At 42.0% G+C, this 24,443-nt stretch overlaps 2 protein-coding genes across 4 annotated transcripts in view; both read right to left on the reverse strand.

Moving 5' to 3' along the window:
- LOC134632644 (putative protein MSS51 homolog, mitochondrial) lies at positions 1 to 13,383 on the reverse strand. 2 transcript variants are annotated; one of them, XM_063481370.1, is made up of 7 exons: positions 12,654 to 13,383; positions 11,188 to 11,363; positions 10,826 to 10,975; positions 6,772 to 6,896; positions 5,240 to 5,803; positions 2,461 to 2,554; positions 1 to 1,042 (listed from the first exon to the last, which is right to left on the reverse strand). In XM_063481370.1, exons 2-7 carry the CDS (start codon positions 11,343 to 11,345, stop codon positions 835 to 837), a joined length of 1,299 nt encoding a protein of 432 aa, XP_063337440.1. In that variant the 5' UTR covers positions 11,346 to 11,363; positions 12,654 to 13,383; the 3' UTR covers positions 1 to 834. The 2 variants fall into 2 exon arrangements, with proteins under 2 accessions (XP_063337440.1, XP_063337439.1); XM_063481369.1 differs by having other exon boundaries at positions 11,188 to 11,366.
- A 77-nt stretch (positions 13,384 to 13,460) lies between these two features.
- Positions 13,461 to 24,443, reverse strand: part of capn15 (calpain 15) — a 45,633-nt gene continuing 34,650 nt past the window's right edge. For both annotated transcript variants that reach the window (XM_063481368.1, XM_063481367.1), the window contains exons 8-12: positions 21,729 to 21,890; positions 21,403 to 21,638; positions 21,102 to 21,271; positions 17,731 to 17,909; positions 13,461 to 16,581 (exon numbers count right to left, since the gene is read on the reverse strand). In XM_063481368.1, the coding sequence (XP_063337438.1) occupies positions 16,404 to 16,581; positions 17,731 to 17,909; positions 21,102 to 21,271; positions 21,403 to 21,638; positions 21,729 to 21,890 (925 nt within the window). In that variant the 3' untranslated portion in view covers positions 13,461 to 16,403. The remainder of the gene's footprint in view (positions 16,582 to 17,730; positions 17,910 to 21,101; positions 21,272 to 21,402; positions 21,639 to 21,728; positions 21,891 to 24,443) is intronic.

Raw genomic sequence — 24,443 nt, forward strand, 5'->3', positions numbered from 1 at the left:
AAAACCATTACAATACAGCAATACTGGGCCTGTAATCAAAACAGTAATGGTGTGTTTATTAGATTTTACCACGCTTAAGTGATTACCACCATTAAAAATGCTATTAGACATGATGATAAACCTTAATAAAAGACACCACACAGTAAACAGAGGAATTGATAAAGAAATGCTACTTTAATGTGCATCAGTAGAACTCTCTGCTGTCAGCACAACGCTTTTTCAAGAACTAAAGACTCAAATTTGAGCAACAAAGCAGAGACAAAACCACGCGATAAAGTAGAAAAACTCACAACTATCACGAATCTCAAAGGAATCTCAGCTTCTTTGATAATGCTGTCATTTATATAGGCGTTATTTGAGATTGTGTGTTAAATTCACGTGCATGTGCAGCCAGTGTGATATTTGGGAATTTGCTCATGCCGCAGAACAAATCACAGGAAGTCGTTAAGTGATGATGAAGCTAATTTTGGTCTCATAATGTAGGTACAACAGTGACTCTTCATATCCAACAGTCATGTCACCCTGCATAATGAAGAGAGTGGAAACCTCTGGGATCCACTGGTGCTTTACCCCCCCCCCCAAAAAAAAAACTGCTGGCTTCTTCCTCATTAGGTAAACATATCAGAATTAAAGGATAGTTTTTAGCACACTCTGGAAGGAGTGAAGATTATTTTTCCTTCACTCCCAATGCCAGAGGTATGATTCAGTGTCCAGTAGAGTTATGGCCATCTCTGACAGGTTGCAGAAAGTCCCCCAAGGACTTCAGGAAACCCGCAAATCTGTCAGGTCCGAAAAGAAGGCTTTGAGTTACCTTCATAGGTTTCACTGTGGACTCTAAGCATCTGCACCTCGGCCCTCAAGGCCTTCTTGTGGAAGCAGTCCCTGGAAACTGACGTAATGAGAGTTGCAGTAGACGGGGGGTTTGTTAGGACAGGCTTGGACCTGCTCTGGTTTCTGTGAGGTGAATGGATTGGGCCCACTGTCCCTGATGTGCATCTCCAGCTCCAGCAGAATCTCCAGTGAGTACTTGAGCTCCATCTCACTGTGGAGACAAAAGAGGTGTGAAAATACTCAAATTTAGGTTGAAGTTTAGTTTTATTGTGCGTGTGAATCGTGAGTGCTTAAGAAACACAAACGGCTACAAGAAAACAGACATTCTGGCAAAACGGCATCAACAAAGGGTGAAAGACTGGAGTATCAGAACTGTGCAATTTCATCCAGTTATACTCTACAGGGGGGATTCTGTTTAGAGCTCCTGCTGTAAAAGAAACAAATCTTTTCTTCTACTTGGCCTTTGTAAAGAAACAAAAAAACAAAATTGGAAACAGGTATAGAGGAATAATGTTTAAGAGATAACTATCCTAAGGTAATGAAGACAGCTAGGTAAGCAGTAGAGCAGAAAACTGGGCTAAAGTGTCAGGTCCTAAAAATGCATATCTGCAGCAGATGAACAGAATCTGATAGTTATGGCCTTAAGAAATAGGAAGAAATCCAGCAAAGACCTGACACATGACCTGAACGAGGCATCTGGACTGTCAGTGGATCATCTACTGTTCACAAAAGCCTCATCAGAAATGGTCTCAGTGGAAGGGTGGCTGTCAGGGAGCCGTTCTTAAGGTTTCTTGACAAAGAACTGGCAACAGATCCTAAATGTAGTGATGAATTCAAAATTGAAATCTTTGGTTCAAATCATTGCCAACAAACAGAGGAGGTCAGGAGAGAGGTACGACAGAGTGAGTATCTACACCCTTCTGTAAAGCATGGTGGAGGCTCTGTCATGGCTGCATTTCAGCCAGTGGTGTTAGAGATCTTGTCGGTATTGACAGAATTACGAACGTGTGATGTGGAAAGCTTCAACAGCTTCATTTTCAGCATTAGATTCAGAATTACTGATGCTAAAAACACTGCCAATGCCCTAAAAGCATACCTGAATCGAAAAACACACAATGAAACACTAACAGACATGGACTGGCCTCCCCAGAGCCCAGACCGCAACATTATTAAAGCAGTGTGGGCTCATCTTGACTTAGAACAGAAGAAAAGGAAGGCAACATTGAAAGAAGGGCTTTGAATGCCCTTCAAGAAGCCTGGAGAACTATTCCTGAAGACTACTTTGAGTTCCTTAGAATTATACAAACTCTGCTTTTGCCTTCTGTACTGTAATTCCATGTGTGTTTGCACATCTCAATAAAATGTAGAACCTATTTCTCATTTTTCTATCAAAACATAAAGAAATGAAAAGTTTTGCACAGCACTGTATGTTCATCAACAATCTCCGACAGTCAGTTCTGACTTTGTTTTTTTCTGGAGGAGTTAGCAGATGGTATACAAAACGAGTTAATGAAGTCCCTCAAGCGCAAAGAATTTCAAATATTCAATAGCTAAGAGAGTGAGAGGTTTTATTAAGCCTGCTATATAAAATGCGATCCAAGCAATTAGAGCCACAGGAGCATGACTTACCTGAACATGGTGAAGAAGGAAGGGATGTTATAGTCTCTGAGCAGCAGCAGAGTGGGCAGCCAACCCTCTACCAGACCCTGGTTAGCGTGGAACCCTGAGTTAAAAACAAACAAGTGAACCTGTATGCTGTACGTTCACAAACATGATAAAAACAAACATGCTAATAATTAGCATGTTTGTTTTTATCACAAACATGATAAAAACAAACATGCTAATAATTAGCATGTTTGTTTTTATCACAAACATGATAAAAACAAACATGCTAATAATTAGCATGTTTGTTTTTATCACAAACATGATAAAAACAAACATGCTAATTATTAGAAATATTAAATAATTAGTGTCACCTTTGCTTATGGCCTGTTACCCACTACACTGTTAAAACCACAGTGCACTTCTATCTTCCTTTCATCTTTTCCCATCCTCCAATATAATCCTGGTAAAGTAAATATGTGCATCTTATTCCTGCTAGATGCTCCACTCTTTTAAAAAAAATGAGCCAGCTGGAAGCTACAAGATTAAAACAACAAACTGACAGAGAAAACAGTCAGTCTCAGTCTCCTTTTAGTCGCTGAGGTAAAGATGGAACAGAGTACACTTGATTAGGCTCCAGCAAACCATGTGTTTCTCTTGTTAGCTTGAGTACAATCCCTTCTGGGCATACCTAATCTCATTAATAAACCAAAGAATCTCTGGCTGTCGTGTCCCTCCGCAGCCGTTTATTGACAGGTGTGTATTGCAGTGTCAATGTCAGGATTGAGGTCTGAAGTAAACAGCATTATATAATCCAGCTTCACTGATGCCGACACACCTGTGGTGTCGATGTGAAGACGGCAGCTTTGCCACAAGCAAGCGGACCTCATTTGTGAGCTTTAGCTGGACATTGGGAAGCTTGTTAAATCTTTCTTTTCAGCATCACACCAGCTGAAAATGTGTGATACTCTCCAGTCAGTCACACAGACAGTCACAGCAGTCCAGCTACATTTAGGACGGGCTGGTTGCATAATCCTCGGGTATATTAACTGACAGATGTCACTTTCCCCCGACTCGGGTTTATATCAGAAGTCAGATTTTAGAGCAGCGGGGGGTGGTGCGGGGTGGCGGTGGGGTATTATGGTGAAAAGTTTGCCCTTCAACCAGATTAGTGAGGTTCCAGCCTGCCATGGCAGCAAATACTGTAAATCCATCCAGCTTAAGTGTCCCTGAGTGAGACAAAACCGAGCAAACAAGAGAATTTTCCTGTGCTTGCATTATTATTAGTTTACCACAGAGAAGGATGCGGTTATATCTTACTCAGCATTAACAGGAAAGTGGACATGTGAGAAACATGTTTGCAGATACCTGGGGGTGTATGCAAGAAATGTGACAGCGTGGCACAGAGATGGCGTCATGTTATCGAGCGCCTCATCTTTCCTGGGAACTCAAACTGGAGGAGGAGGGCGATTTAAATTTTATTAATGCACTCCATGATATGAACACCCCAGCGGTTACACTTATCGTGACGAGAAAGCTGTTAACACGGAGTAAGCGTTTAGAGGTTTAAACCATACCCCAGGAGACAAAGCGACAAAGACAGGCTACAGCCTGACTGGTAACGACTGCCATAATTGCCTGGCAGCAGAGTAAATTTGGGCCATATGGTAATTATTAATGATAATAGACTTTTTTTTTTAAACCAGGCAACAAGAAAGTGTTATATAGCTGTGAAAATCCAGTTTATTTCACGGACAACAAAAAGAAGTCTGGATGGGGGTTTTTTGCATTTATGAGGCACCTGTTTTGAGGGCGTTGTATCCCTGTATGGGTAATGTTACATATCCCACATCAATCTCCTTTCTGAAAGCTGACATTACCTCCTCCCTCTTATCCTCAAAGGTCAATGTCTCCATAGTTTATTTTGTAAATGTGTTTTTCTAGTAGCTTTCCCTTTCCCCCGGCTCTCATTCTCTTGTGACTTCAGCACACACACACACACACCCATACACCTTCTTTTTTATTCCTTTCGTCACGCTGCCTGCGCGCCTATCACCTAAACAGTGTCATAATGCAGTGCTCTGCCAGCTTTGCAGTATGAATTGCAGCCAGGCTCTCAGGCAGTTTGCTCTCAGGATGACTGATTCCTGTATATTTAGCTCCGCTGGAGCCTGTAGCGATAACCGAGCCAGGGTTACGGGTGCATTTTGGGTCGGGGCTTTACTGCTGATTTGCAGGTTAAAGGGTCAAAGAACAGACTCGGTGCAAAAGCTTAAAAGGGCGTAGGGTTATAGTGCGGCTTTAATGAGGTGGTTGTCAGTGAAAGTGCACAAACGGGGAAGTAGGTGTCAAGACTTTCAGTTACCCTTTGTGTTCTACTCCAAAAGCTTTAAATGTAGCTGTCCCCCGACGGCTTCAAATCAATGACTTTGCACACGAGAGGGCAGGCAGTGATAGACTGAGACACCTCTTCAAAAGGAGAGCTTACTAACATTATGCTGACTCCAGCTATCTCAAGCCAAACTCTTTTACAGCTGCTCCCCTTAATCACCCAAATCCCCAATAAAGGTCTGGCACTAATGAATGGGCCAGATCCAGTGAGCTACAGGTTTCCTGCTTTCTCTGTTCTCTGAAGGAAGTAGCTGCCAGACACACGTAGAGGGAGACAAGCCATCGCTTCAGTCCAAAATAGCTGCAGCAGTCATTAAGGTCTTAATCTAAATTCATTTTCAATTCAGACCACTGTCAAAATTCTCTCAAAATTGCTCTCTTCATTGAAGTCTTGTGGGATTATTAGAAGACATACCAGGATGAAATCCAACCACCAGGTCCGGCTTGGCTGCTTTCTGTTTATCCACCATATCCTCCCAGAACTGATGGTAAAGAGCCTTGTAGGCGCTGATGTAGACTCTCTGCTTGGGGCCAAATGCCCTGAGAGGAGGTCTCATGATGGGGCCGTCCACCACCTCAGGTCCAACCATTACCACCTCTATGCCCTGGTGACCGGGGAACATGTGGTTCAGCTCATCAAAGTCGGTCAGTCTGGCTCCCATGGTTTCATTGTGAGATGTCCCCACTAGGTGAACAGTGACTGGTTTGGCATACGGGTCCAGTTTAAAGTGCTGCACGGCCAAGCCCACTGTGAGAACTCGAGAGAGGAACTCGCTCTGAATTCGCCATAAGGATTGTCGCAGGTCAGCATCATCCGGTCGAGGTCTGGAGGCGTTTTTCCAAAGGGCCGCCATGTTGGCACCGGACAAGACTGTGTTCAGGCGTGGTGTAAGATCCCCCTGCATGGAAAGCCAGTCGTCCCAGTTCTTCACCTCACCAGCTGACTTGGACCACTTCTCAGTAGGGATGGGGAGGTCTCCTGTAACAGTGGTACAATACTATGATTGAGCTACAAAGCTTGTAGGTCCACAGAGGCTTTTAAAGTCAGATAGTAAAACACTGGTCAACTATGACAGAAATTTAGGAGAGAAAAATTTCACTTCTCTGTCTCACTCGGTGTCTTTCAGGCGTTTCCTTTGTGTAATTTCTCTTGATTTTCATCTCAGATTGCTAGAAACCTCATGACTCTATGGTGTGGACTTGCCCAGGTAGGCAACAAACCACATAATTGTTTATTACACTGTCCTTTACGATCTACAGTTTACTTTATTTCATAACACGCCACTGTAATAAGTAAAATAACCAGTAGAAGAGGATCTGACCTTTGATCTGGGAGTGGAACAGTCCTTTCAGGAACTAACTCTGCATGCAACTCAATGTTAACTACTGCTAAAACTAATATCATATGTATACATGTTCAAAATTGAAATAACTATATCAAGACAATGTGTGTATATGCATGAATATGTGAACAAGTATAGTTGTTTGTTTAAAGACAGATTTGGATTTCATGTATTTACTAAAACAGCTTTTTTTGGTTCGTTGCCTCAGGGCATCATTATGCTGTTAGACCATTTTTCTTACGGGGATAACAGGAAAACAGCGCTTCCAACTCAGGTCCTTGGGGCTGCTTGTTGTGATTATTCGACTCAAGTGTGTTGGAGTAGCGACTCCGATCAGAGAGAGAACCTCTGTTATTATTTTTAGGAGCGCTGAGTGGCAGGATATAAAAGCAATCAAATCTACTTCATAAATATACAGAAAACTGCACATTGCTGTCCCGAGGCAATGAGCCCATTTTTTGGTGAGGGAGGGGTACAAATGTGTTGACATGTATGATACAGCTTTCAAAAAGCAGGCTGAAATATAATTTTTTCTCAAGAAAAGGAAAATTTAAGCCATGGAGATGTGAATTCATTTCAGCAGCACCACCTTGTAATTTCTCACCTGTGAACATTAGCCACTCCACTAGTCTGTCAATTGCCACCAGCCGCAATATCTTGCAAACCTTTTTATGCTGAGCCCAGTCCTTTCTTTGACAGTCCTTAGTGCAGTAGTACACATTCAAACACCTGGTGGAAAACAGAAGAAAAATGGTAACATAGTGAAAAATTGAGTAGAAAAGGTGTTGGAAAGAAGAAGACGGTAAGCAAAAGCATTACTTTATTTGTGAAGCTGTAATTCTCCATACTTCTTCTGTTTTACACTTTCAGCAGTTTGTTTTGGAGCATTCAGGTACATGTTTAACACAATGCTGCAATCTTTTCAGGAGTGGTTGTCCAACCATCCTCACCCCAAGGTCAGACCATGAAATGTCAATGCAAATAGAAAAAAAATACTATTTGCAGTTAGCTACCTCTCAGACTCTACAGGTCTCATTTTGCATCTTAAATATTGATGACAGTACAATTAGAAAATTGCTGAATAGCTTATTTTGGAATAGTTGGTAGGAGAAAACATCTTCTCACTAAAAAGAACATAGCAGCATGGCTTATATTTACAAAGTTGTCTCTGAACAAACCACAAGACGTCACACCAGCTATCAAGGATGGTGGAAAGGTGATGATTTGGGCTTATTTTGCACCCATGGGACCAGGGCACCTCAGAGTCATGAAGTCAACCATGTCTCATAGCTAAAGCCTGATTTATGCAACCAGACAGTAATCCTAGCAACAAATCTACAGCAGAATGACTGAAAAAGAAAATCTCAATGTATTGCAGTGGCTCAGACAAAGTCCAGACCTCAACCTGCTTTAAATGCGAGAGCATTTAAGAGCATAAGAGAGCTGTGCATGAACAAATATCAAAAAGCTCAATGAACTGAAGTAACATTATCAGTTTGTATAAGGCTAAAAATTCATCTGTCCTCATGTGTTTCATTGATGCCTCTAAGGCTTTTGATCGAGTGAACCATAGAAAACTTTTTGATAAATTGAAGAGACGGGGAGTTCCTCAATACATCGTGAGGATTCTCTCTTACTGGTACGCTCATCAGAGCATGCAGGTTAAATGGGGAAGTAGTATTTCTGCCCCCTTTGGTGTCAGCAATGGTGTCAGACAGGGTGGGATTTTGTCTCCAATTTTATTTAATCTATATGTTGATGATTTGTCCATACAGCTGAGAGCCTGTAACACTGGGTGTATATTAGGTGAAACATTGATAAATCATCTTATGTATGCAGATGACCTGGTTGTTTTTAGTCCAAGCAGTGCTGGGTTACAGGATCTTCTTAATGTCTGTACTGAATATGGTGTGCAATATGACATAGAGTACAATGCTGCTAAAAGTGCTGTTTTGATATGTAGAACCAAGCAGGATAAACAGCTAAATTTCCCTTTGTTTAAACTGGCCCAAAAAACCCTTGAAGTTCATAAAAAGGTGAAATACCTCGGTCACTTTATTACTGAGCAAATAAATGATGATGATGACGACATCTACAGACAACGATGTAAGCTCTATGTGCAGGCAAATACTATTGCACGCAAATTCAGCTTTTGTTCACTTCCAGTTAAAGTGGCTTTGTTTAAAGCATATTGCACACCGCTATATACTGCCCCCTTGTGGTCATCCTACAAACAATGTAGCATGCAGAAGCTGCATGTTGCATATAATGATGCGATGAGAATCCTTTGCAGGATACCTAGAAGTGGTAGTGCCAGTCAGATGTTTGTAGCTGTGGGTGTTTGGACTTTTAAAGCACTTTTAAGAAAGTTAATGTACAATTTTAGAGAACGACTGGATGGTTCGAGTAACAGTATAATTTTAGCACTTACAGATCCGACAGTGAGTGGTTCCCGTTACTCATCCAGTCTGAGAAAGCACTGGTTAAAGTGTTTGTGTATTTATTGATTTATTTTAATTGGGTTTTATGTATATTATGGTTTTATATTTTTACAAATGTTTTATATATATATATATATATTTAATGGTTTATACCCTGTGTTGGGGGGGGGGGGGGGGGGGGTGTTGTGTGTGTTTCTGTCTTGTTTTTATGGACATGAAGTCTGCCAATAAAGATTGAATTGAAATTGAATTGAATTATAAAAAAAGAGAGTCCCATAATTCCTCCACAACAATGTGAGAGGTTGATAAAGTCACACAGAAACGATCACTTCAAGTTTCTGCTGCTAGCGGTGGTTCTTTAAGCTAGCCAAAACAATGATGTGGTGTTCTTAGACTTTCGCAGGACTGCATACTTGGCTGTATATGGATTTCCTAATTTAAGCTCAAAACAGTCCAATCTATTGCCAAGAAAAGCCACACTCAAAAGGTGAGCATGGCAATATAGTAGGGTAAGCAGGTAAGCGCATACTATTTTTATACCTTTCCCTCCCTTCCCACCTACTGAGACAATCCCGTACATTTTGATTGTCTCTAGTTTCTGAAAATCCACACAGCAAGACAGATACTTCTAAAATCCAGCTTTTATTTAATGCCTGTGAAGATAGTGGCAAAGGTTGTCATCTTGTGTCTCCCACAGGTGACTATATCACCATCTCATGCTGCCTACGCTACTCCCAGGGTGAGAAAATGTAAGGCACCACAAGTCCTGCAAAAACACACACTTTGTTTTACATTTAGCATGTTGGGATCTGGTCACCCTACTGGTTCTAATCTTGTATTACGCTAAACTATCTAAGCTTTTAGGTATTTCATGCTAAGTATTAGCCAAAGAGGAAGATTATTTATGAGTACTCCATGCAGTGTAATGTATATCAAGAGAGCTTCTTAATTACTAGGCCACCAGTTAGAATGTTTTGCTTGTGCCAAGTCACAAATAGCTTCTTACATACAGAACCAATATGTTGACCTTCCTGTGCAGTGAGAAACTAATGAGACTGAAGATGAATTCTGACTTGCTTTAGGCAGCTGCTGGGGAAAAATAAATAAATAAAACAGGGGCATACTAGGTAAAAGCAGGAGTTTATGACCTCTCAGTAAGGATGCAGGCCTTTGTGTTGGCACACAGCATGCGCAATGATGAGGCAATGTGTTGGAGTAGTGGTCTGACAGCCAGCAGCAGTTGCTGCATTGGGAGACTATATTACTTTACCTTGCAGTCATTTGCAGCCTTAGAGGCACCCCACATTTACATAAAATCATTTATCAGCCACCATGTTCCAGCACGGTGCACTTTGCGAGTACTAATTCTCCAAAAGAGGCTTATAAGTAGAAGAAGTGACTCAAAACACGGGTGAGAAAAACAAGGTGCCCTTGAAAGTTAAAGTGTGAATCATTTCCCAAGAGATTAATAAACAGAGGAAAGCGAAAAAGAATGAGGATTAGGACGGCATTAGAAAGTCAGCACTACTGCTTTAACGCTGGTGGTAATTCTAATGTCAAAGGTCTCGAGGGTATAACTTGTCAGCATTTCCGTTTTTTGTGCGCCTAAATGCCTCCTGCTACTGGTAAGAGGTTAGAGGCAGAGGCAGCTGAGAATTTCAAGGGAACGCGCATGTACGACAGCATGAATGAGTCGGCATGAATCAGAGACGGGAAAGGAAGCAAAAAAGAAGCAGGGAGCCGGAGGGCCAAAGAAAAACGAGGCACAAAAACAATTAGGTGCTCATGAAAATGCACTGCAGTGTTTTCTGCTGCTTTTTCCTCAATATTCTCCTTGAGCACTCTCTCTGATGGTGTGACATATGAACTGCATTAAGCTGCTCTTAATAAGCTGCAGAGTTGCAGAGAGATGAATCACAGTCAGGGGACTTAGCTATATTTGCCATTGGCCATTATCCACCTCTGTAGTGATGTCCACACTTGGGTGGCTTATCATTCCGTTGCTGATACAGCGGCAGCTGGTAATGCCTCACACATGACAGCTATTGGACAACAACATCAAAACAAGATCCTGGCTGTGTGGCGACAGAAATGTCCAGAGAACAGTGGAGATTTAATTTCCAGAAAATATTCAGACTGTAAACGACGATTATTGTTAATCGGCGTTAATGACCGAATACTGTAAATCAAACGCAACAGGGTGCAGTTTGCACTCACTTCACGCAGCGCTTCAGGGCCTGTCCCTCGGCGAGATGTTCAGGGAGTTTGTTACAGCCGGCGCAGAACTTGAAGGTTTCCTCCATCCTCTGGAACATCTCTTTGTAGTTGAGGAATGAGATTCCTCTAGCCTTCCCCTCGAGTGCAGCCCTGATTAGAGTCAGGCACTAAATCATTTGCCAAGCAAGACACATGCTCAAGAATCTGAGGTGTTAAAGTGACATAAAGGGCAACTTTTGAGCACGTAGGACATGTGAAATTTGTGCAAATTTCTAAAGCGTAACCAATCAAAGCATATATGCCATCCAGGTCTGGGTGTTATGAACGCTGGAAAAAAAGAAGAAAAAACGAAAATTGGAAACCTGTATTCTCCGTAGTCCTTCAAGTTGAGCTTGTTGAGAATCACCTTTGAGAGTCCAGGTACGTTGGAGTCCAGAGAGTAAAAGCCAGACTGGTCAGAAAAGACGCTGTCAGTCCCGGGAGTGTAGGACTGTGGCAGTGCAGGGATCTGGGATGCCATTATTATGGCCTACACTTTCTACTGGAGAAGAACGAAGCATTAAATAACTATATAAACATATGCACTGCATGGTTTATTAACACCTGGTCTTCAGTTTGAACATGCTGGTTTATATTTTGTGTGTTGTTATCTGCTTAGTAACAGACACAGAGCAGAGCCAGTGGTCAGACTGACAAATGAGAAGAAGCAGGGCTGTAAATGGGGACTTTGGTGCAGGGATACATACCGTTCCATGCCACTCAAGTATTATTTTTTACTACCCAACCCAACCACCACACTACACTAGCACTGCACTGACTGTTTTATGATGACTGGGTTAGCAGGTGTACTGGACTATTTGAGACCCAGATTTTCACCAAGCCACAGTGAAAGTGGCCTTACATTAATCAGCCTCGTACACATTCCTTCCTTTCACTTATGTGAAATGTTGTGAAGGAAACACACAAACCTTGTCCCCAGTTACACTCGCTGACCTGAAAGCCCCGATGAGAACTCTCATGACAAGAAGCTCACACAAATCTGAGACAAGCCAAGGCTCTATTTAGGCATGCTCTTCGAGGTGAGTCATTGTACCTCTGCCCTTCATGGAAATCCTCACATCCCGTGCCCTCCACGGGTTGAATATCAAATGATTTATTTACTTGGCTGGACAGGATGGGCGAGAAATGTGATCATCTGGTGGTGGCACTCCTACATCTCTAGCTCACATACCTCCTTCCGTCCTTCTTTAGAATTTACTGGAAGCAAGTGTTGAATTTGTGCTTAAAATAATGATAATGTATGGCTGTAATTTCCCCACTCGTGGGTTTTTGGGGTTTTTTGCGATCAAATATATCTAACCGTCTGGAAGCAGCTGAAGACGTTCCCCTCTCACTAAACCTCAAGCAGTTTGCAGCAATACACAATATTCTGTTGAGAACAGCACAATAAATTCTCCCTCTCACACCGAGACCCTAGTCTTTACTCACAGCAGTCCTCTTCCCCGGAAAAGTTTCCTTCCACTCCGAGGGGATACTGCATCTTTTCAATTTCATACCATGTATTGGGGTGATTTAGCCTTAATCATGTGTGCAGACTAAACTCAGAGGCTTATATCTAATTAGTTATTTCATATCTGCACAGCAGCAGGGAAGCTAGGGCTTAGAAGTGAACAGGTTTCCCATGAGAAGGGCAAGTTTTCACTTTTCTCTCCTCATTGGTCTGACCACTGTTTGGATTTTAGCGTACACAGACCTTCCACTAGTCTGAGCATTACTGCTAACAATGAAGATGCCCTGGCTATGTTAGAAGATATGATCGTGGCCGTACCTTTGTTCGTTTCCAAATTAGAAGAGGCTTCCTCCTAGATGCTTCTAGAAAGGGGCTGACAGCTCCTTATGCTGGATGTTACAATCTCGGAGAGCCTTTCTGGTGTGTCTGCTGGGTTTTGCAAAAGTGAGCCAAAGTGGGAGGGTTGGGGACTCCTGCCATATGAGGTTAAATGAAGAGGATGTGGGGGGGACTGGATGATTTGGGCAGGGAGGGGTTGCCTTGGAGGAGGGTGCAGGAGCCAAAAAAGTGAGGAGTGGAGTGGGGAGCAGGTCATTTTTAGAAAAAGGAGGGAGAGAAGGGAGGGGTGGGTGAAGATTCAAATCAGGAAATTAGGGTTGGGGAGAGAGAGGAGTAAGGCTGTATGTTCAAGTAGTTTATGTACCAAAGAGATGTTCTAAAAAATATTCAGCGCAAAAAAAATAAATAAATAAAAATAGCTCTCAGCAGGGGAGAGGGGGCTCAGAGATGAAAACGATGCACATTACAGGCCAGAAACTGATAAACACATCAGATAACAGATCTGTAAAGCTCAGTGAAAAGTGAAGAAACCAATGTATATGCTAAAAAACAAAAAACCCACGTTTGATATGGTAATACACTGCTCTTTCAATTAGTCAGTGCTTTTTTCCCCCTGCAGCTTGAAAGCTTTGACTTCATCTTTTTATTCAAGTACAGCAACCTGAACAGGAAAAAAAATTAAATATGCGCATGCATCAGGTTATTTCTATGAGTTCCAAAAACTAAAAATAAATAAATAAATCTGTATAAATAATGGAAATACTACTTCGTAACAATCACCAAAGCTTTTTCATTTTTAAAAAAAATTTATTTGGTCCATTGGAACCTGAGATTGAAAATTAAACATACATATTTTTGTACACATATACCACGTCCCCCGCTCCCAAAAAAAGAGGATCAATAAAATATATTTATATGTCTATATATATATATTTATATATATATATATATATCACATTCTTCAGAGTTCATTATTTTCAGCATTAGGTTACTTTTTTGTATCTACTATCATATTTTAATTTCTTTTTTTCAAACTGTCATTTTTTTTGCTTTTAAATCTTTAGTCTGACTTAAGTTTTCAGTTTTCTGTCTAAATTGTACAATTTACAATGAGGGACAAAAAAGAAAAAGGAGGAAAGAAAAAAAAGGGGGGGGGGGTTGGTTGGGTCTGTCAGTGACCACCTCTTCTCTGGTTGTTTTCTATTCAGCAGCAGGGGGCGCTCCTAAAGCACAGAAGAGCTACGGACACGACCTAACAGAAGACCAGCAAACAAAACTTAAAACTCATGTAAAACGTAAAAGTGATCCAGCAGTGACGCTTGATTTTGAGGTGCCTTCGCAGTCGTTTCAGTGCAGGTTCACGTCAATCCATTTGGGCTCAGAGTGAAGCTGTAAAAGCCTCATTACATTCCTTTATCTGTCATTCATCAGCTTCAGAAAAACAGGGCTGCAAATCACTTGTATGAATAAATTAAGACACAGGGACTGAAGCAGCTACGTGGCTGCGACCGCACATTCTCACACATGCACACAGGGCCAGACGGGGACGCACATCTGAAAGTGGTCATTACACATTGATGTTTCTTTGGAAAGCATATTTACAGTTACTTGAGCTCTGGGCTTCGTTAAAAACAAACGTTGCACTGCAAGCATCGGGACACAGCGCAGCCATTTAGCATCAATGATTTTAAAACTAAAAGGAGAAAAATGAGATGATATGAAGTGAAAACTACCCATGATAAAATTGTAATTTTTTTTTACATTTAAAATGATTTAGATACAAAAAACAACAACAACAAAAAAAAATAAATCAAAATTTCCCCCACTTAATCATTAACTGTATGAATGCTGCTGGATTTTTGCTTATTAGGTTTCAAGTTTTTCTCCATTTCACCACAAAATTAACAGTAAGACATCGTTTTTAAAATAACAAGTCTCCCACTCAATCCTGTCTCTATAGTACCATGTTAATTGTTCCCCTCTCTGTCTGATGAGACATCTATGTTGCCATGGTGAGGGCATGATGAATGAGGAGTAATGGCTTTGACACTGGAAAAAAACCCCCCAAAAAAACCATGACCCTATATATAAGGACCTACGTAAAACAGCTATCCCTTGAACGAGCACACTCAGAGAGAACTATTTTCTGTGTCACAACCCATCTCGGGGGTCTCTTTCCTGTCTCGCTGTGTGTGCACCGAGTCTGACAAAATGATAATTTGTTATTTCACGAGGACTCTGTGTTGTTGCTAACAAGCTGTCAGTGTATTCTTGTGGGAGGATTGCCCAGACGCTCGCGCTGCACCCAAGCAAACAAAAGTGGTCCCTGCCCTCCCAAAGTAAACTCGGCAGCTCCTCTTAAGAGCTCCCCCATGGCAAACTGGCTGTTCAAACAGCCAATAGCGACTCTAGTACTCCCTAAGCACGTTATAGTATAAACTGACATGCTGGCAAACTGTGCAAGCGTGGGAAACAGACACTAAACTCACCTTCTGTACCAAACAAGATCAGATGCAATTTGCTGGGTGTTACAAACCTCGAGTGTAAGACTCATGTAATATGCAGGAGGGCAACGACTGGGGGGAGGTGCCGTACACATAAATTTTAATTTACGGGGAAAGATATAAACTGCCTTCTGAAGTGGACGAGAAGCCCTCCAGCGATGAGACCCTAAACTGAGGCCAGGTGATTCCATTACGGCTCAGTATTTCACAGGATAAAAACCTTCCAGTCTCTACAAACACGGCCCCACTAACATCACAAACAGCGGAGACAACAGTGAAAAGATGCTATTGCAGCTTCTTGGGCACCATCCACCTGCCAATCCAGCTTACTGTACAAATCACAGGTTTGGTCCTGAGCTAGAGATTGTGCCACGGAGAGGGAACAGTACCGTATGAATGATGGCTTTGTCTACAACCTCAAAAAAACCTAACACAAATATGGACAAGAGGCAATGAGGGTTGTGTATAAAACAAGTTAAACTCACACTGAGATGTTTTCCAAAAATGTAAAAATACAGGACATGTATGTTTTATGGGTAAAATCACTGGGGTTTGGCTCATAAAGTACCGCACTGAGGATGGGGGCGATAAACCCCCCCAGAAGTCTGCCCACTTTGTTAGCAGTCTTGGTGGACGACAGAGGGAGGGGGAAGTGTCTGATCTGGTGGTTGGCTCATGGTCCGTGGGCCGGTCAATGGCTCAGTAGTTTCAGCACCTCACCCCGGCTTTTTTTTTTTTTTTTTTGAAGCTCATTGAAAGCAGGGTCATCTCCAAGCATACCAAACTGAGGCCTGACATCTGTTTCACATACAGCAGGTGCTGCCAGCTATACAAAATGTCCAGAATGTTAAGTAGTCAGAACTGGATCCTCTCAGGTGCCAGGGTGAAGTATTGTGGGGGGTTTTTGTTTGTTTGTTTTTTTTAGTACTCCCCTGTCGCTCATTTTATCCTCAAATGGCACATCCAGTTGGCAAGGGACAGACAGAGCATGTGCGGTCCGGACAAAATCTCGAGCATCCATGGAGCGTTAGGAAGAGAGCAACTAAACGTTTCCCTCTCCCGTCATGCTTCACATTCAGATGTACCACCAAAGAGACGCAAAAAAAACGCATCTTTCTCTGCATTTTAGGGATCCACACACTGTGTCTAACCTTGTCTGATTTTTCCAGTGGTCTGACAGTTTATTGGACTAGAGCAAGTGAGTCTGGGATAAAGTGGGCGGTGGTCATAGAGGCCGGGGCCGGTGCAGGCCGTCAATGTCCGGGGTGAGCTGGGGGCTGTGTGTGGCCTTGGTGGGGGTCCAGTCTCCCAGGGAGGCCTGGGCTGCCTTGCGGTGAGCCAGGCGGTGGGTGATAGAGAAGCCGGCATTTCCCTCCAGCTGAGAAAGCACCACCAGCACCTGCCTGCAGGGAGAGACAGAGAGCATTGAGAGAGAGAGAGCCTTCGAGCTATTGTTGTTGACATTCAAACGCATGTAGAGTGAATACAAACACAGTGGTCTTGTGTATGAAACAAAAGTAAGAGACTGAAAACAACCACAGGGGGGAATTGGTTCAACTCTCCAGCATCATTTCTCCTTCGTCATTCAGGAGAAAAGTGCAGCGTCATTTAATTTAATCATGCATTAATGGAAGAAAACTTAAAAAGTGCAGCTACACTCTAATTTCCGACGAAAAGTGGCAAAACAAACGGCTACGACAGTTATCCGATGGCTGCTGACGGACAAGAGCGCCACAGTCGTTTCATCCCACTCCGTCCTCAAAATAATTAAAATGAGTTTCAATTAATTGAATTGAAGTGATGTGAGAACTGCTCGGAGAAGCTAAACCTACGCGTGGAGAAAACCAAGCTGATTAATCAGAACCAATGATTCATTCTATTTTCAAGACAAACTGGGATAATATGGTGACATATGGTGAGAAATAAAGGCTTGCTGCCCATGACTGTGTTACTCACACCTCTATGAATATGAATTGGATATGGTCTTCTTTTGAATGATTACATTGCCACTAAATGCTTTCACCTATGAATCGTATAAAGCAAGTGAGCGAAATATGAGACTGTGATAGTGCGCTGCTTTTTAGGCAAGCAAAGTGACACTATGTTCTTGTTAGATGGAGAAAATGACAAGAGCAGCTTCGTGCATGGTGACTTTTTACAGTTTCCCATTATATGGGCTGTAACTTTGTGACAGGTAAAGCCCTCAATTTTCCCTTATTGGAAGATTTCATGCTGTTAAACAGAAAACTAATAACATGTAAACGGCTTCTGCACGCTTGATTCTCCCAGCATCTATCTGCCTGGAGTAGTGCGAGAAGCACAATAGAGACCAGCAGAAAACAAAAGCAGATATTAACTGTGCTGAGACCAGCCCGGGGTAGTTTATTAAGAAACACAGCGCACTAATCCTGTGGGATCACTGTGTTTATATAAGCATGTAAGTGTGGTGGATATTTGCTGCACCTAAATGTTCCCGGAGAATTTAATCTGTGCACTTGTTATCTTTTCTGACTTTGTGCGCAAGTGAGGAAAAGAGAGAGTGGTTTGTGTACCTGTGTAAAGGCGGGACGCTGTCGATGGTCTTGAGGCTGCCGCGTGTGGACACCACATTGAAGCTGTCAGTGCAGTCACAGGAGACGTGGAGGTAGTACTTGGGGTGGCGGTTTTCCACCACCACGATGAGACCTGCCCAGCCGTGGGTCAGGTAGTAGCATGTCATGCCCTCACGGCCCTGAGAGCACACAAGAAAACAAGCTTATTTTTTTTTCATTTTTCAAAGCAGCAGGGTTGTTTTCTAAATGCAAACCTCAGATTTCACCACTTGTGCAAAGCTAGCACCGCTGCTACTACGTCAGCAAAATACAGAACACAGTATCCTACATTTCTACTTAGTAACAATACAGTATAGTATATATACAGTATCCTATAAAGTAATCACATAGTATAGTATAAAGACATCCTATATTTCCAAACATAGGATATCCTATGTTTTCATTAAGTATAGTATGCATGTTTCCACATTGTATACATATAGTATTGTATATATACAGAATCCTAAATTTCGGTATAGTATATATACAGTATAATATACTTCCATATAGTACAGTTTATATATACAGTATTTATAATTCCACAGATTTACAGAGCATTGCGGCAACTATCTACAGAGAGGTGGCTACATTTCTGTAAGTATGGCTCTTAAATGCTCTTAAAATGCTTTTGAAATAGGAAGAAATGTGCTTACTACAAAGTAGCTTCAATGGAGAAAAAATACTTCTGTGCAATCAGTTTTTAATATTATTAAAATGCAATAATAATAATACTGATTAAAAAAAACAGCATTCTGCATTCAGCTGCCACTTTATCCCTCTAACAGTGGCTGCTGCTCTCTTTTAGGGCCACTTGTATTTGTAGTAAAGCAAACACAAGTGCAGCTAAACTACTTTAGCTGCTGTCATTTGCTGTCACGTCCAATTGCACAAGCAATGCCATCCAGTGTCTGAAAAATAGCTTTGGGCAATACTTGTACTCTATCTGCTCTTAACACAAAGCTCTCCTTTCTTCACAGCTCGGGACTGCTCAAATTATTTATTAATAATAACTGAAAATCTTTATTTAACTGTATTGCTAAAACGCTACAGCTGACGCACTGGCTGCCATGTGCTCCTGAGTGCTCAGCTGTGAATTTCTGAAGAGCTGAATGATTTAACAAAGATGATCTCAAGTGTTTAAAAAGCTCTGTCATCCTCTAAAATATTCACCAAATGTGACAGGCGCTTTCAGGAAAGCATTGTTCTGAAGAGCCAGGAGGATTTGCTTCTTTGGGTATGAATGGCCGTGCGCGAGCTCGTGCAAGAGGTAACGCACAGAAACGTGTACGTGTGAAGGCAGAACAGGACTTGCAAGTGTGTAAGATGCCTCAGATTGATGAGCATGAACCATTCTGACCGTGAGGATTTAGACTGTTGTGCTTTAGCTTGAGGAGATCAGCAACATATGCATGGAATTCCCTTTTAATAGACTGTCCAAATTTCAAAAGTGATTGGACAATAGACAATTAAATGTTTCTTAATGTTTCAGATGTACTTTTTCAACCGATTTATTTACTAATTTATGGAATTAATGCAACCGAAGACGTTGGGCCCATCTTAAGAAAGTGTGCACATACGTTAAAACAAAGGAAAAATACAAAAGAAACCCCCAAAAAACTTGGATGCAGGGCTGTGGAACTAACTTCTATGGACAATAAACCAAAAAACAACTCCTATACAAGTTCTGAAAAAAGGAAACGAGTTGGAGGGGTAAAAAAAGAAGAGGCCACAACCCAAAGTGAGCTACCTCATCTGTCAAAGATGAGATTGAGGTGCTTCTAATATGGTTTGGTGTTGTACAGCATGGCTGCCAATAGACCGGGCACACAGTGAGTTACTGATAATTAGACGCAACAGGATAAACGCTGTGAGGTAGGTTGGAGCATTCTGGACAAAATACTCCAACCTGTCAGTGCATTATTGTGGGAGGATTGCCCAAATTCAGCAAAACTCTGTAGAGGACAGTTCAGCATCTGGCTGGACTACCCAAATCTCAAAACAGGCGACTAAGTGGAATATCATCAACGAGTTAAAGTGCTAATGAACAGCTAAAGCCACACTAAAGTGAGAGAGACCCCACATAAAAAAAGCTGATAGTAGCTGTGACAAAGGCATTGGGGATAGCCTTTGTCACAGATACTATTTACTAAATATGATGGTTTTGGTTGGCTAAACTATCTGATTACTTTGGTTATCCCAATGTATTAAAAGCTTTATCTACTTTTGTATTTTCATTCCAACACATTTAAATTAAATCAGACACGTTCAGGCAGTAGTCTTTCACTTCAAAATAAATTTGCTGAAGCGCACAGCCCGGAGATAAAAAAGAAAAACTTTCCAAATACTTATCATCTGGACTGCAATACTATACTGAAAGGCAATAAAACTGCGTGCGTGTGACAAGGAGATTGGGGGTACAAAGAGAGACAAAACCCTACAACTATATACAGGATTCTCTGCAGTCCTGTGAAAAACTAAATACATCGTCACTGCTTCCACAGGACTGAAGAGGGTAAGTAGCAGCCAGGATGCTGCTAATCAAATGTGCTTGATTAACTGATCATCCCTTCCCAGGAGAGCACGTTCCAGCAAATTCACCCAAAGGACCGATCATACAATACTCAGAGAAACTGGAAAACACCCATGAGCTATATATACAGGCCTCAGTCTACATGTGAAATATTAACGTTCACAACAGCGCAATTCATAATAACTACAACACAGCATAAACAAAAACACGCCATACCAACTGTCAAACACGCTGGTGGAGAGGTAATCATTTGGCCTCATTGTGCAGCCACACGACCTGACGACCTTACAGACACTGAGTCCACCATGAACTCCTCTGTATACTGTTCACACTCTAGAGTCAAATGTGAGCCCATCCTTCTGAGATCTTTGTCAAAGCTGGCTATAATGATCCCAAGCACAGTAGCAACTCTACAACAGAATGACTGCAATGGCCCAGTCAAAGTCCAGACCTCCAAAAGATGGAAACGCTGCGGTTTAGACCTAAACTCTTTACCTCATGTAATTCTACTAGGAGGAATCTTAAAGATTTTTTCTGAACTGAGCTGTTTGTGGGTAACAGTGATAAGAACAGTCGGGCTCCACAAATTCCTCCACAACAAGAAAGGGATAAAGTCATATAGAAAAACAATTTTTTTCCCCCAAGTTGTAGCTGCTGAACCACGGAGTATAATTAATTTTTCACAGGACCCCACAGAGTTCTGTGAAAACCTTTTTCACTTGACTGTAGATAAGTAACACAAATATGGTTTCCATTATTGCAGCTTTACTACTTCTCTTTTTCTGGAATGGGTGTTTCTAACCTCGTGTCTTTCGCCTTTGTTTTCTGTGAGTAGAATAATCGCATCGGCCAATGTGGTCGCGGTCGCTTCCACCTGCTCCACCATCACCTGACGAGAGCTGTAAATGGCCAGGATGTAGCCGGGGAAGTCCTGGCTGGGCCGCCGTACTGCTCCACTGGTGGGGCTAGAGACTGGGAAGGAGGGGAGAACAATTAACGAAGACAAAAATTACATGTTTAACAGAGTTCCTTCGTCATTAAGCGAACATTCACAAGCAAGAACACTAAAGCCCTGCCTGTGACCAATGCATCTGTACACTTACTGGGTGTGGGTGGACCCCCTGTGCTGCTGACATTCATCTGCCAGTGATTGAAGGCGCAGCAGACAACAGCATACTCCCCTGGCTCCAGCATAACATCACAGCCAACAAATTTCTTCACCGCTCGCTTGCTGTGGGCCATTAGGCGGCCCAGAGTCAGCTTGTTGCCGCTACCAAAGGAGGCACGGAAGACCATGATGCACAGGTCCAGCAGGTGGCTGTCAGCTGTGTCGGAGCGCCTGGAGAGAAGAGGAAGAGGCTTAGGAGAAAAAAGGGCAAGGAGGAAAAATGTGTGGGTACTGAAAGATTTAGATTAGAGTCCTATTTACCTGCTTCCCTCCTGGAAAAGAGCAAACTCCAATGCCGTCCTCTCCAGCACAGTGAGAGCTGTGACCGTGACTGGCCCATTGGCTTTGCTGGGGAAGCAGCCTTGTAGTCTCACCTCCTGCCAGTCAGAGTGGATCTTACAGATGTCCACTGAGTCAAAGTACCTGTGGGAGGAGGAAAAAATGTACGTGTTTTAAAAAAAAAGAAGAAGAAGAAGAAAGAAAAAAGACCTGCATAAGAGCCTGTTCCTCTGAGATGCTAGCAGTGTGACCAGTTGATCTCCTCTTGTCATGAGCTACGATTATTTGTATGCATCACAGGCAACTCTTTAACGTTAGCATAGCCTCTGAGGGCATCCCTGTACAAACACAATTTACCTTGCTAGCATATCAGACCTCTTTCTTCAAAGACATCGCCCCCACGGGAGACTCTCTTCCTTACTTTCAGTCTGTTTTTCAGTGTTTCATCACTTCCTAACCTCGGTCTGACAACAGTCTTACATCTTACTTTTGTCTTCTTGACAATCAGGAAGAAGCGAGAGGAGGAAAAAGAGGGAACGCTTAAGTTTTACACTCAGCTTTGATCAGAAAAGACAAACACGTCTGCTGATGAATCCTCTTGTTTGTATTTAGTTCGCTTTTGTGTCTAGCCACCTTCCAAGAATGTTATCAATGATCAACATCGGCCCTGGTTGTTTACTTGATGGGCCGATTTAAGGGCCTTGCTTGTTCAAGAAACTGACCGCTTTTTCTTTTTCACACTGAAAACAAGTCTAGGGAGATGCTGGCTGCAAGTTTGTCATGTAGTACAAAGCTGAGAGATTATTTGCCTGTCAGAGAAAACAATAAGCAGCCCAAAGACATATGGGATTCTCATCTAGGCTGAACACATTTTTCAGGTTGGAGTTGTTCAGGAGGACAGCCACATTGTTATTCATGTCCCTCCTCCTTCATAATACAACAGGAGCAATAAATTCAGAGAGACAAATGCACTGTACAGACAATTTAGCCCTACGTCAAGCTGCTCATGTTGTGAACTTCCCCCATTCTTCAGTTCTTTTTGCTGACAGTTATTTAAAAAAAACGAAACTTCCTATGCAAGTGGAGTCTTGTCCATTTATTCAATTACGCATGAAATATCTTTTTGGTGAATGGTAGATTATATTTAAGCTTTATTACATTTGTAATTCGGATTCAGTTCAGTTTTCTTCAAATATTATGGCCATTTGAGTTGCTTGTAAAAGGGCCCCATTATAGCCATTTCCAGCTCCGCGTCATTATTCTTTGGCTCCACTAGAGTTGCTTTGCATGACTTTATTGTGCCTCATTCTGCCCTCTGCCTGAAACAAGCAACTTCTCTCTCCTCAACTTTAAGCCGACTTTCAACCAATTGGCTGCTCCTCGTAAACCAAGGGGCAGTCCCCACAGACCGTAGCAATACAGCTAAAGCTTCTGTAGTGGATTACCTAATAATATGGCTTTCTCTGTGGTACCCACCTTTCAAGAAGAAGTTTGTGCTTCAGTTTTAATAAGTGAAATTCCAGTTTCTCTATTAGTCCATTACTTAGCCCTAATTAGCTTATATGTGTGTCCTTGCATTGCAGCCATACAGATTACAAATGAAGCTTGCTAACAAGCTAGCTAGCTTTAGCTGATAACTTAGCACTACAGTCTTTAATCCAATTATGGGAACTTCTGACAGCGAAAAGAAAACACAGCAGCCACCAAAACGCTGATGTTGAAGTTTTTAAAAATGTGGTGATCATGGTCATGGGGGCTATGCGGTTTAAACAACAGATGGATGAGGTTGCTGTGTGCACAGGCAGAGGTGTGTAACAGAGATGGCCTTATTGGGGACATCTAGTTTCACTGACATTATACAGAGCTAGCCTGAGGTTTGAGTTCATCACTGTTTCCTACTGTGGCCAGTATGAGTATCCATCTATTGTAACAGTAGAGTACAGAACAGGGGTGTTTATAATATATATATAGGGGGTTAAGGGTGGCTGTGACTCAGGTGGTATAGCGGGTCGTCTACTAATCGGAAGGTGGTTCGATTATTTGCTCTTCAAGCCTCCGTGTTGTATCCTCGGACAAGTTAGTGAACCCATAGCTGCTGCCGATGCATCAGTGTGTGAATGTTTGGTTATAAGTTTTAAAAAAAAGGCCTGTGTAAATGGGTGAATGAGGCTTGAAGTAAGAAACTGATTTGAGTGATCAAAGTGAGTAAAAAAGCGTTATTTAAGTACACACTCCTTTTTTATATGACAAAGAAAATAGCATTTATAGAAATACTTTAATAAAAACTGTGACTATTTTTCCATGTGATAACTAGAAGCGCATGTCAGCATGCAGCAAAACACAGCTAGAGAAAAACTAGTCACTATCAATGCTGTATATGACTGAGTGACAGGATTAGTCTAATATGACAAAACAAACTGAAAGCCATGACAAGCCTAAGCCTCTGCCTGCCAAATCCCCCACTCCACAATTCTTAATAACAACATGTTGTGGAAACCAGTGTATGATGCGCTTGTCAGCAAGCAAAATGGAACGACAACAAAAACACTGTAACTCAGTTTGGTGTTAATACCAGATGGTCAGTAAAATCCACAGAGGCGTGAGATTGCCAAACAGTCCGTCACGTTTAACACATTACGTGTGTCCATCACGGTACGATAAAGGACTCTTTAACTCATTCAACCTATTCTAAGCAGC

Source organism: Pelmatolapia mariae, linkage group LG8 (assembly GCF_036321145.2).
Source record: "Pelmatolapia mariae isolate MD_Pm_ZW linkage group LG8, Pm_UMD_F_2, whole genome shotgun sequence".
Classification (NCBI taxonomy): Eukaryota; Metazoa; Chordata; class Actinopteri; order Cichliformes; family Cichlidae; genus Pelmatolapia; species Pelmatolapia mariae.

Bases quoted from the DNA above. Each gene is read 5' to 3' on its own strand.
- LOC134632644 (XM_063481370.1), bottom strand. From the start codon at position 11,345: ATGGCATCCCAGATCCCTGCACTGCCACAGTCCTACACTCCCGGGACT. The intron at 6,897-10,825 runs GTGAGTGCAAAC...GTTTTCCACCAG, and splicing joins GCCCTGAAGCGCTGCGTGAA to GTGTTTGAATGTGTACTACT. The intron at 1,043-2,460 runs GTAAGTCATGCT...TTGTCTCCACAG, and splicing joins TCCTTCTTCACCATGTTCAG to TGAGATGGAGCTCAAGTACT.